The following is a 13,355-nucleotide window of genomic DNA, read 5'->3' on the forward strand; positions in this document are numbered from 1 at the left end:
GGCCGTCGCCTGAGCTCATGCGGCGCGGAGGGTGTGGGGAGGAGGCGAGATTAGATCTGTGTATGTGTGTTTGTGCTTGTGTGTGTGATCGAGTGTAGCACGGGACGTAATGATAAACTGCGTGGGAGGCGTATTTAATTGGCGAACGTCGTTTGATCAACTGAACGGAAAGCATGGGAGCGGTTGAAGTCATGGAAAACTGTGTGAGGCTCTGGGAGCACTGACGGACAGCTCTGGGGCACGTTCAGATCTGATGAAAGCCAAAAAGGGGAAACGGTGCTGTTTGTGAAAATAAGCTTTGGGGAGGAACTGGGTCTAGTGTGAAGTGCTGAAAACAAGCCTAATACTACAGAGGCAGCAGTGTTTTTTTTTGGGGGGGGGGGGGGAATACTGATTGATCACACACTCACTGAGAGAGCGAATCACTAAAACAGCTCCTTCTTATTTACCCAGGTCAGGATTTTTATTTATTTATTTATATACACACACACACACACATATATATATATATATATATATATATATATATATATATATATATATATATATATATATATATATATATATTATATTTATATATATATAATAAACATACATTTGCATAAAGCATAAATATATATACATATAAATATATATATATATATATATATATATATATATATTTATGCTTTATGCAAATGTATGTTTATCATTAATGAAAACAGACTCAACAATAGAGCATGAACACAAAACAATCTTGTACACGTTTTAAAGTGATTATGGTGTTTCAAATGATGTTAATCATCAGGACACCAAACGGAACTTTTGCTATGTTTCCACACGGACGGTTTTAATTGCGGAATTTGCCGGATGTTGGTGCTGCGTTTGAGAGTTGGCGCATCAGTGAAACAAATGTTTAGTGATTACGAATGATTTTTCGGTGGATGTTTCTTTTTTTTTATATCCGAGTAAAGAAGGGGGGGGGGGGGGGGTCGTGTATTATTGAATTAATTAATAAAAATGAGTGCCGTTAAAATGAATTTGCCCTAATATAAATATACATACGGATAAAAAATAATCTGTGTGTGTGTGTGTATTGGCCTTACTGTCTAATTTCTGTCTTAGTGGGTTGGTCCCGTAGAGCAGTACATGAGGTTCAGAGTGGACTGTTTGCAGCTCCTCAAGTGTGGCCTTCCTGCCCCGGATACACTGCAAGTACACAAACAAACAAACAAACCACACAATCTGCATCAGTTTGAAGTATCCGACAACAATTATTTATTTAAAACAGCTGGTTGTAGCTTGCAGAGCCCTGTGCATGGTCCCTTCCTCTAAATCCCTCGAAAGCTTTGAATTCAAACACACAATTCTGCGAATCAACGTTTCTGTCGCAGACCTGCATATGATTTCTACAAGTCTAGGAACAATTTGGGGCAAACTGCACCTTTCAGACAGTTAAACATAAGTACCAGCTTTGTGTAAATTATAGAGGAAAATCACAGGAAGTGATTTTCAGCAAGACCCTAACCCCAAAGTTTCCACAGAGCAGCAGGTGAGCGCTCATGTTCTATGCATGGCCACGGCACATTTGAAGAGCAGGCAACATTGGAACTGACATTTTTTTCCGGGTTCTGCACGAGTGTTGCACGCCGCATGCCTATAATACTGGCCATGTGACAGAACCAAACCATTGGCTCAAACGGTTTCTCAGATTTTCAACCTTCTTCACTCACACCTTCAGCTTGTACCTGCCATCAGTTCTCATTCACTTTTGCACAAAACACAAGGTGACAAAAAGCCCTCTCGTGACTGATGAGTGTGTGTGTGTGTGTGTGTGTGTGTGTGTGTGTGTGTGTGTGTGTGTGTGTGTGTGTGTGTGTGTGTGCTCATATACGCATTGAGGCTGCGCACATTATCATGATATCTAAAGCGTGTGCTTATGGTCTGTGCTGAAGTTTGCACTAGGTGCACGAACACAGCAACGGGTTTCAGTCTGGATGTGCTCGGCACCAGAACAAAGCTCTGGAGCGGCAATAAAGTGAGCTGTGGCATTCGGCCAGACCGTGAGGGGGTTCTCTGAGGAGTCGGAGCGATCCAGAGCCGCTCACCTGCGAGAGCGTGTGTAAGCGATGGTGACACCTGCAGCAGCGGAAGGTGGGTTAGGGTTTAACTGCACATGCAGTTAAAAAAAAGGGGGGAGTGGGGGCCCTCCGGCTGCTGTAGATTAGGGGGTATTAGAGTCATAACTGACTTCAATTGAAGCCCAATTCTGTGTTCCCATCTCCCAGAACAATAAACAATCTCACAGAAGAGCTAGCTACACCCACTTCCCATACCATGCAGATAGACACAGACAGGGAGAGAGAAAGAGACAGGGTAAGAAAGAGAGAGAGAGAGAGAGAGAGAGAGAGAGAGAGAGAGAGAGAGAGCTTGTTTACTTGTTTGTTTGTGGGAAAACAGAGACGGCAACTATGCGACTGGCTCTAATAGCCGTGACGCAATGGAGCACAGAGAAGAAGAGCTTGGTGGGAGAGATTAGATCCAGTTAGAGCTATTAACTTCGGGTTCGGGCTTAGTCACCGCACGTCAGCCGTCTTCATGATGCTAGGAGGAAGGAATGAAGCACTGCAGGTGTTTTTGCTGAGTATAAGAGGCTCGCCATGCCGGACCCAATGCTATAAAAGCACTCAGAAGCGACAGTGTTTGTTTAGGGGTTTTTCTGCCTTTTCACGAGTGTAGAATTTACGCTCGACTGATCCATCTGAGGCGATTAAAATATCCAAATAGACTGCGTAATTTGGCTTTGTTGAATAATAAATCGCTTCCCCTGGTGGTTCCTCCCCCTACCTAAACAATAATCATATTAGGGTTGGGCAATAAGATAATAAAATATCGATAATGTGATAGTTACAATACAGTTTTTGGAAATAGTGCAGTAATTTACTACTGAATCTATAAAACTTCTTTACAAACTCAAATCATTTTCTGTGACGGCATTGTAATATGGACAAAAGTAATGGGACACCTGACTATTACATCGACAGGGACTGTAATGGGAAGGATTTCCGCAACTTCTTCCAGGGGGAATTTATTTTGCCCATTTCCCCAGTAGAGCATTAGTGAGGCTCTGCTGGAGGGAAACGCTTGGTTCTCTACAGAAAAAAAAAAGGCCTGGCTCACAACCTCCATTTCAGTTCACCACCAAAGGTGTTTGGTTGGGTTGAGTTTAGGGTTTAGTGCAGGCCAACCAAGCTAAAGCATTAAGATTCGTCTTCACTGGAAGTAAAGGGCCGAGACCCAACCTCATGAAAAACTCCATACCACAATCCATCCTCCATCAAAGTTTACAGCTGGCACAATGCAGCTGATTAGGTGGCGTTCTCCTGCCATCCACCAAACCCAGACTCGCCCATCAGACCGCCAAACATAGAAGCATGATTCGCTACTCCACAGTGCACGTTTTCCACTGCATGCTTTACACCACTCCATTCGATGCATGGCTTTGTACTTGTTGTGATTTCACAACAGGAGCCTTTTTCCCTGGTAGACCTAATAGCGATCCATGACCTGATGTTCAATCAAACCACTGTAATCATGTGTCACACTTTCAAAGTCTCAGCACTCGAGAATGAATGCGCACTGAAAGACTGACCAGGGTTTGAGGCGTAATTGTGGATTTATAGCACCCTCTAGAGACAAATAAGACGCACTGCACTCAGTGCACCTATCCTGAGAGACTATCCTGAGAGAACACTGTACCACTGAAAAGCACTCTGATCAGTAAAGATGGGATACGAGTCACATGGACATAAGGAAGACATGTGAAAACGCCATTTCAGGGGGCTACTCTGTTGATTTATAAAGTGTGTCCTGAGTTCGCTACCTCACACTTGCTGCGCAGTCCGGTCTCCTGCAGTCTGGACCAGATACTCTGGATTCGGCCCGCATGCTCTGGGTGGGTGTTTGTGTTGCCACACATACACTGGTGCTTCTGCATGAGAGTGTCATACACCAGCCCTGAAGATACACACACACACACACACACGAGCATTGTGACACACGCTCTCGCTCTCTCACACTGCTTTCAAAAGGGACAGACAGTTTTTAGTTTGTTTTAAATGTATGTCCTTTTAGCAGGTTTTATGTACTGTAACGGTATCTAATTGTATATATTATCTAATTGTGTGTGTATATATTTACAATAAACAATGCACAATACGACCAATATATTTTGGTTCCTAGTGGTTCACTGGATTCTTTTTAAATAAGAGTTTGAATGTGCTGGAGGTACTGACCAGTGGTGAAACGCGGCTTAGTCGGGGGCTCCTGCACCACAATCGGGAATGAAGCAGAAGCTGGAGAGGACTGAGCTCTGGACAGTGGGCGGTGGCCTGGTAAAGTGACAGACAAACCGGCGGCCTCCATCGATGCCTGGTAGTTTCTTAGCTGATGGATCCTCTGCTGTTCCAAAAGCAACGCCTGCTGCTCGGAGACAGGGAGGAAATACAGCCATACGCAGACTTCAGAACAAGGCAAAGCAAAGCCACGGGCGTTTCATGATAAATTGTAAATAGTCCTGCAGTTACAAGACACTGCCACGAGGTGGAGACATTTACATAACAATAGAATAAAGGAGCCAAAAAAAAAGTCAACCAAATGTCCTTTTTTTTTTACCAAATATTATTCAAAGTATTATATAAATACAGGCGAAACCCCCCTTTTGCAATGGTAAACTTTAAGTTTCGAGGCCTAATGGATTTACTGATCTACGGTTCGGCTTTGAAATTTTTGTATTGTAAAGAAACAACAAAAAAATTCCTAATAAATGTCTTAGTGCGGAAAATATCTAACATATAGGAAGGTAAAAACCTGAAAACTTTTCAGACCCGCAAATTGAGCCTGAATAAAGGAGGCCTATTTTGGAATACAGAGGCTTTATTGCCCAGAATGCCTCCCTCTGCTGTCACTAAATTGATAGGCTGTTTAAATCACTGTGTGTGTGTGTGTGTGTGTGTGTGTGTGTGTGTGTGTGTGTGTGTGTGTGTGTGTGTGTGTGTGTGTGTGTGTGTGTGTGTGTGTGTGTGTGTGTGTGTGTGTGTGTGTGTGTGTGTGTGTGTGTGTGTGTGTGTGTGTGTGTGTGTGTGTGTGTGTGTGTGTGTGTGTGTGTGTGTGTGTGTGTGTGTGAAGGAGCTGCAGAGCGATGGATACTGCAGAGACACACACTTCATGGTTCCTAAACCTCAGCTCGCTCCTGCTGAGTGAAACACAGATAAAGCGAGTGGCCTCAGTAGAGCGGGGGCGTGCTGAGACACGGTGGTGTGTGCATGCGCGTCTGTAGGTTCGTTCGTGACTGTGTGGGTGTCTGAGTTATTTTTAAGTCCGAGCCAAAAACTGATGTACAGTGCAGCGCACATTTCAAGTGCCAAGAGCAGACTGAGACGAAATGTAATCATGAATATCTCTCTATACCTCACATAATACACAGGGCAGCTTTTTTTTTTGTGTGTTTGTTTTTTTCCTCGCAGGTTTTTGGTGGTTTCATGTTTTTAATTCCACCTGCATAATTCCCAAGTGCCTGACCTGTCTGAAGATCAGCTCGTGCTCTGCCTGTCTCTCTCGCTGCTGCAGCTCCTCCTCCAGTTGATCAGGAGGCTCCTGTTTGATGGTGATTCCACGCATCAGGCCTTCGGCAGGGTCGCTCTGAGCCTGATGCTCCCTCAGCTCCTCCTCCGTCTCCTCCGGGTGACTCTCGTGCTGCCTGCCTGGCTCATTCGGTTTAGTGGCCATGATCTACAAAGTGAAACATATACAGCATGAGTGAAAAAAGCTCTATTTTCAGTCCTTGTCCAGGCCCAGACTTCCCGTGGCTGCCTGAATATCTGACTGTCTGAAACAGTGTTTCAGCTTGATGGTATTCTGAAGCCCTGACCTATTTGTGCTCATACGAGGATGTTTTGATAAGGATGAAAAAGGCACTTCTGCTCAATCAGAAGTGATTCTGCTACTGCCTAAAATCTGGGACCGCCGGATATCACCATCCACTAGATATCATCTCTGGTGATACACTGACAGGCCTTTACAACATCTGTCTTTAGTTTCTGTTTGTTCTTAGGGCATTTTGCCTTTAGAAACTGAAATGCATGCTGAAGTAAGTTGAGGTCAGGTGACTGACTTGGCCATTGCAGTACATTCCACTTCTTGCTTTCGAAGTGTGTCTCGTGTTATTGTCCACCTGGGCTGTAGAAGCACTTGGCTTGAATGTGGGCAGATCATATAATCCTATTCCCCTTCAGAAATCCATCCTGCTGCTTTTGTCAGCAGCCACATCACATCCCATCATTTTTTGCTTAATTGTAGGTAAAATGTGGAGGGACGACAGAGTAAAAGACAGTCCAATTACTTTTGGTTTCCTGATTTTATATATATATAGCTTTTTTTACTCAGTGGTTATTATACGTATTATTACCTCTAATCAACCCCAATATACAGCTTGGTCAGTGTCCAAATATTAACGGACCTGATATTAGGAAATCATCTACACCGTGTCACAATAGCACCGGTTCAGAGAAGAGCGCAGCCGCAGAGTAACGTCGCCTTTCCGAATTTCCTCTCGGCAAAGCGTCCAGCTGCTTCACTACATTTAGTTTCTGTGCTTTTCCTGCATACGTCCGATTTGCTGAAGCAACCGAAAGCCTCGAGACGACATTTTCGTCCGCGGTTTCTACGAGACGACACGGCCCGTCCGAACACTATTACATTTACATGTTTTTGTCTGACGCTTAAATCCGTAGCGAGTTACGATTGAGACGGGGAATTATCTGAAGAGTGGAGGGTCTTCGCACGTTAGCGTAATTAAGCTGTTTTTTTCGCGTATCCCTACTTTACTGAAGTATTTTGGAGACTTTACTACATTTCAACGTCTAATATCTTTTTTTTTTACTCAACTACATTTAGCCAAATCAGGCGTTCCTTTTTATTAATGAGCGGATAAAAACCGTAACTCGTCGAACCGATCGGGCTCTGTTTTAAACCCGCTCGGTGGTATCTACTTAACACCTCTATGCAGTTCAACAACAAGCAGAACATTTCGAGAGGACGGGAGAAACTCCTGCCTCGAACCTGAACCCGAAAAGGTTTTGGGCTCATGATCTTTATAACAGATATCGATCACTGTGCTACGAGGAACAGAGTCTTTACAAACAAACTCAGTTGATGAAGCAAAAAATCTTGTGACAAAAATGGCTGAAGAAACCTGATAGCCATAATAAATCAGAGTACTCTGGATACATGTGAAGGCAGACTCAACTACATACTTCGTGTATTTCTTCCGCCGCTGTTTACACATCATCACAGTGAAATGTTCTCTTAGTGCTCAGGGTCAGCCATGATACCGAGCCCGTGGAGGAGAGGGTTAGGGACCTTGCTCAATGCGGCTTGAACCCTCGACCTTCTGATCAGTAACCCAGAGGCTTCGAGCGACCGAGTGCTAGTACAAGTCTGATTGCAGAAAGCTTTCCTTCTGCTCAGTCGAAACCTGCTTTCCATGAACCGTCTCCGTTTCCGTTGGCTTTGTCGGCATCGCTAACGCTCACCTCTATTTACTGAGCAGCAATTACAGAGAATGAACTACAGAGGAGCACTGCCGATGCCGAGGACTGACGAGTCAGCAGGCCATGAAGTCGTCGACGCTCGAGAGAGGAAAAAAAAGATGGAAATTGCCACGAGAACCCTTTAGACCCTACACCATGAAAACCGGCTCACACACACACACGGGCTGGCAATACGATCTTACAATAACACACGGGAAATCGAAACGAGGGCATGTCGTAACACAGAGTGCAGAGTGAGAGAGAACGGAAAAGGCCAGGAGATACGCAGGGCGTTTGTTCTTTTACGGCTCCTGACACTCCACCCTCGAATCTGCCTGCTTTCTTGAAAAACTACCTCCTGCCCTATCGCCTGAGCGGGATCACACACACACACACACACACACACACACACACACACGGGAACGGGAGCCAACTCTGGCAACAACACAACACTGTGGCTCCGAGCCAAGGGAACATCTTTGACGTCAGAGCACTTGGCAATGCCGCATCCCTGTCCTCAGTTCTCCAAACAAACTTTGCTTTTTTTCAATTTTCTTTTTTTCCGCGCCCCCGACCTCCCCTTTTGTTGCTCTTTTCACATTCTTACTCATTTAAAGTGGAAATTCACTGTGCCTGAGTGGCTGTGTAAGCGCTGATTACGCTGCTCTTTGTGAAGGAAAAGCAGAAAGGCAGCAAAAAAAAACAACAAAAAAAAAGCGCTGAAGAGATTAAATAAAAGATTAAACACGTCTCAGAATGAGAAGTAAAGTTCTTTTTTTTGTTTCCATTAGCTAATGCAGACACAGAAGTCTGCAGAAATACAGAAACGCCAGATTTATGTTTGGATATAAAGAAGGGCCACACTGAACGCACACCGGATACACGTGTAGAAAAATGCAGCCGTATGAGAGGGAAAGTCTTGCTGGCTGGAAGCACTTCACATGCTCATGTGGTGCACATATCTTTCCTGCAGCAGTTCCTAACTGTGCACGTAAACAGGGGAAATGCCACAGAGGTATTACATTCCTCTAGTGTCTGCAGAGCGAGCGACAAACGACACCACGTCCAGGAAGAGCGCTGTTCACTGAAGGTTGTCATCCTGGGAGATCGGCCTGCTTACGAAAGCCACCTTTTAGCCCCTGTGTGCGTGCGTGTGTGTGTGTGTGTGTGGGCGCAGATCCTGAGGCTAAACATCATCCAGATCTCCAGATCATACACTGCGTCAGACAAAAGACACACACAAAAACAGGGAGGAGGAGACTATTATTTTTCCCCCCTTTAGTCTAATGTTCTGGCAACAGTTGTTATCTAAAATGCAAGCGAGAGAGAGAGAGACAGAGGGGGAGCGTGAGCACTGCAGAGAAAAAGATAGAGAAGATAGGGCAAAACATCAGCATGGGAGGGAAAAAGAAAGGGAGAAAAAGAGAGAGATGTGGAGAGAAGAAAAAAAGATGAGTGTTGTGGGGGGAAAACAGACAAACATAAAGCTCACAGTGCTCACAGTTTGGCAGAGAGAGAGAGAGAGAGAGAGAGAGAGAGAGAGAGAGAAAGAGAGAGAGAGAGAGAGAGAGAGAGAGAGAGAGAGAGAGAGAGAGAGAGAGAGAGAGAGAGAGAGAGAGAGAGAGAGAGAGAAAGAGAGAGAGCAAGAGAGAAGAAGAATGGAAAAGGGGAAGAGAGTTGCGAAAACAAGAATGGAGAGAAGGAGAGAGGGGGGGGGGGGAAGCCTGAGGCGGAGTGAGAGGATCAATAATGGTGAAAGAGGAAGCGGGAAAAGGGAAACGAACAGGAGAGAGGACAAGAGACAAGACAGAGTGACAAAGAAAGGAAGAGAGAGAAAGAGAGAATGAATAAGAGGGGGGTTTTTTCATTCACTGGAGTAATTCTCTACACCAACACTCATCTCATGACACTGCATTTAGAGTGCGGCTCTCACACACACTCACACACACTATTAAATACACACGTACATTCAATAAGCTTCCGGTGTGCCCAAATAAGGGATGTGCATCCTCCTGGTTGCCATAGTGACAAGAGACAGAACAGAAAGTGGGCAAGGGAAAGGAATGAGAGAGAGAGAAAGTAAGAGAACAGATGGAAGGGATGGAGAGATGGTGGGTGTGTACCTTGCTGATGTGGAGCTGCTGCTGTTGAAAGTGCTGCTTCTGTTTGACCAGGAACTGCTGGTGCTGCTGCTGGACCACGAGCTGCTGCAGGGCCTGTGTGTTCTGGGGCAGAGGCGCTGACTGGGTTCGACCCAGTGGCCGGTGAGGACGCAGCTTATGGATGGAAGGTGACTGTAGGGGCAGACCACTTAGACCTACACACACACACACACACACACACACACACACACACACACACACACACACACACACACACACACACACACACACACAGAAAAACATTATTATAATTCGAACCTTTCATTCATTTATTCCCTCTGACACATCTCCTCTCTTTCATCCATCAATCCTCTCCTATATTTGTCATCTCATCATTTTATCCATCCACCCAGTTTCTCAGTGATCCCACCTCCCATCTATCTTCTCATCCTTGCCTCACTCATTGTCATCCATCCATCCATAAATCGACAACAAATCCCAAATGAAACTCTATGACTTGACCTGTACTTAGTATAGAAATAAAAAACGCTTCTACAAGACAAGTGTAAGGGCCTTGAGCGGTGCACGGAAATGTAATTTAATAAAGTTTCGACGCGAGTTATACAAGTCATAAATGGCCGATTCCATTATGTTGATCAGTACAGCAGCTGTAGGTCTGGACAGGTAAGTGCAGAACACCAGTAATGTCAATCAGCGATAAATAAACAGCACTGGTAATTAGTTAAATGAAAATGCAGTGAAATGCAATACTCCTGAGTGGGCTGACATGTATCACACTGCTGGGCCAAATAAAACAGGAAGAGAGAGCTGAGCATTTGGTAGTCAACTCATCAGATCAGTATGGGTTCCACTTTTAGGATTGACCCCATTCCATTGAAAAACTCAAAGGGAAAAGCTATTCGCCCTCATCCGCATGCCTGCCCTTACAGGAGACTGCGATTGGCTGGCGTCGCCCTGATTGACAGAATAAAATCGAATAGCCCCTCCCACGCAGACAGAACAGCTCGTTTTACACTCGTGATTTCTAGATAGAAGGGCGATCGGCTCTCTGTTGTCAGAAAAGGAAACTATAACAATGAATAACAGCTAAACATATTGTAAAGCTATAGGAGGCCCGATTTACTGGCAGTGATTTTTTTGTGTGTGTCTGAACACAGTTTGTGTGCAACATGCAATCACGCTTCCTCTGGAAGCGTCAGGACCAGAACTGTGAGGCAAACGCTTAGAGAAGCTCCAGATTATGTGCCATCCTTTATGTTCAAGGATCTCAGAATTGTTCGCTAATTCAATTAGATTCCGTTCCATCTTAAATGCGTGGAGTGTTTAACCACAGACATTGTCACGGAGAAGCTTTACAGGTTAATGAGCGAGCCAGATGTGAAAACAACTCCACGATTAAACCAGAGGAACCAGGTTCAAAAAGGGGAACATTTTCTCATCTTGGGAGATTGATTTAGTTTGATAATCGTTTAAGAAATTAACATTAATACCTATCAGATAGAACTAAGGTCTAAAATCACAATCAACAATGTTCATCCTCTCTGTCCTGTCCTTAATGCGTCATGATTTCAAAAATCTCTTGAACAGATGAGATGAAGTGGAGGAGAAGAGCTCGGCTGCGATACAGTGTCTCAGCTACCTCACCGAAATCTCTCTGTGTCGGCTGGGCAGAAGTATCGACCATCCTGCTGCTGTCGTGCTGAGCTCAGTGGGAGGCTAATTAACATTGTCTATGACTAAATTCATTAAAAATAAAGCTTCCTTCGAGCCAATCAGCACAAATTGATGGCAATTTAAAAGGGATGATGTTCATAAAGTAGCGTTTAGAGCGAAGATGCAGTAACACCCCCCCCCCCCGTTTCCTGAATCGAGCTGCTTAACCACGGAGAATAGCCCGATGTTTTATATCGTCAAAATCCTTCCCGAACAGAAACCAGCAGATCAAAGTGTAATATTAATGATGCACTTTATATAACATCTGCCATGTATAGGCTGTCTGTCGACAAGTAACAGCTGCCGTGTATACAAACAAGGCTCGGTTTATGTTTTTCAATCTGTGATCCAATTTAAGCAATATTCATTCATTCATCAAAATTGTGTTGTTAGTTTACACTCTGTCTGTACAGAATACACTCCATTTTCAGACCCGGAAATAACTTTTTTCTGCCACTCTGCATGTCGTGAACTTGCAAAATGAAGGCTATGTGAGGTTTGGCTTTTCAAATCCAAGCCGTCTTGAGGAAATTCAAGGAAACTTGTTAGAAAGCTACTGAACCTCGTGGTTGCACGTTGCACCAACATCATGGGTGCGTAACTGACGTGACGGCCGAATTTAAGTACAATACGGACCTGAAACCAGAGGGTTCTGCGACTGCTCCAGGAGGGCCATGTGTTGCAGCAGCGGGTTGTGGGCGGAGCCTCCCTCTCGCTCCAAGGCCGTGGCAGCCAGATAGGAAGGAAGATGGGCTCCAGTGATGAACGGAGTGGTTATGGGTAATCCGGGCTGTAGGCCTGCTATCGCCAGTCGCTCACCCTCCTGCTGGCTGGATGCCACCTGGTGAAAAACAGCAGCAAGAAAGCACATGAGCAACCAGTGTGTGAAACGTGAACACAAGGAAGTGAATGGAAAACCCAAAAGGTCAAGTAAGAGAGACCGTGTTTCTCGGCAGTACAGAATCAATGCGAGTGTTAGATCTGTATTTTGGGGGGGGTCGGCGTTTGCGTCAGCGAGAGGCGTTCGGTCATTGTGTCTCAATGGCTCCTTTCTGAAATGGTAGTTGCGCTGAAAAACCGCATACAGCACGCTGACGGTCTAGACAGGAGCCCTCTATGTGGACTCTTCAGCTCAATGGCCAGTCAGGGGCAAACCCGGTGGCAGAGAATAGAGGAAAAATACGTCAGAGAGACGGGGAGGGCGGAGAAAGAGAGAGCATAAGACGCAATATAGACAAGGCATTGAGCTAAAGATAGGCAGGCATGAGAAAGATATGCGAGTGAGTAGGAAGAGAGAGAGTGAGCGGGAGGAAGAGAGTGTGAAAGTGAGATGGAGCCACTCACAGTGGTGGAGCCGGTGGCTGGCAAGCCCAGAGTGATGTTTGGGAGGGAGGGGGATGTGTACAGAGACAGCTGGCTAACAGGACCCTCTCTGCTGGCAAGACGATGTGCCAGGGAAGGCTGGAAAAGAGCAACACACACACACACACACACACACACACACACACAAATAAATAAACGCTCTGTGTGGCGGTGTAAAGACAAACACACACACACACACACACACACACACACACACACACACACACACACACACACACAGAGTATATCCACAGCACAATCTCAGCACTCTAGCTCTATGAAAATCATCAAAATGTCTGCTGGATAATGTCTAGGTTTATTCTGTCACACTCATTTAGGAAAACTGGCAACAAAATCGTTTTTAGTACACTCTCATTTTCAACCAACAAGAAACAGGTTTTTCTTCCATAGTACAATTTACAAACCCTTCTGATGTATAACTTGAAGCAAATACTTCTCCTTATTAAACATCTTGTGCTTATATGAACAGAAACACATATCTGGTGAATGCATAAATATACCCATAGAGCATGCAAAGAATATATATATATATATAAAATCGTGATCACCTCAAAAGATTGGGACTAAA

The 13,355-nt window shown here is 44.8% G+C and overlaps 1 protein-coding gene across 7 annotated transcripts in view; it reads right to left on the reverse strand.

Annotated features, from left to right (window-relative positions):
- Positions 1-13,355, reverse strand: part of hdac4 (histone deacetylase 4) — a 164,794-nt gene that overhangs the window by 30,398 nt on the left and 121,041 nt on the right. For all 7 annotated transcript variants that reach the window (XM_083537490.1, XM_083537491.1, XM_083537493.1 and 4 more), the window contains 7 exons: positions 12,749-12,865; positions 12,041-12,245; positions 9,692-9,885; positions 5,560-5,769; positions 4,275-4,461; positions 3,863-3,996; positions 1,086-1,188 (listed from right to left, as the gene is read on the reverse strand). In XM_083537490.1, coding sequence (XP_083393616.1) covers positions 1,086-1,188; positions 3,863-3,996; positions 4,275-4,461; positions 5,560-5,769; positions 9,692-9,885; positions 12,041-12,245; positions 12,749-12,865 — 1,150 coding nt within the window. The remainder of the gene's footprint in view (positions 1-1,085; positions 1,189-3,862; positions 3,997-4,274; positions 4,462-5,559; positions 5,770-9,691; positions 9,886-12,040; positions 12,246-12,748; positions 12,866-13,355) is intronic.

Source organism: Silurus aristotelis (genome assembly GCF_946808225.1).
Source record: "Silurus aristotelis genome assembly, chromosome: 3".
Taxonomy (NCBI): domain Eukaryota; kingdom Metazoa; phylum Chordata; class Actinopteri; order Siluriformes; family Siluridae; genus Silurus; species Silurus aristotelis.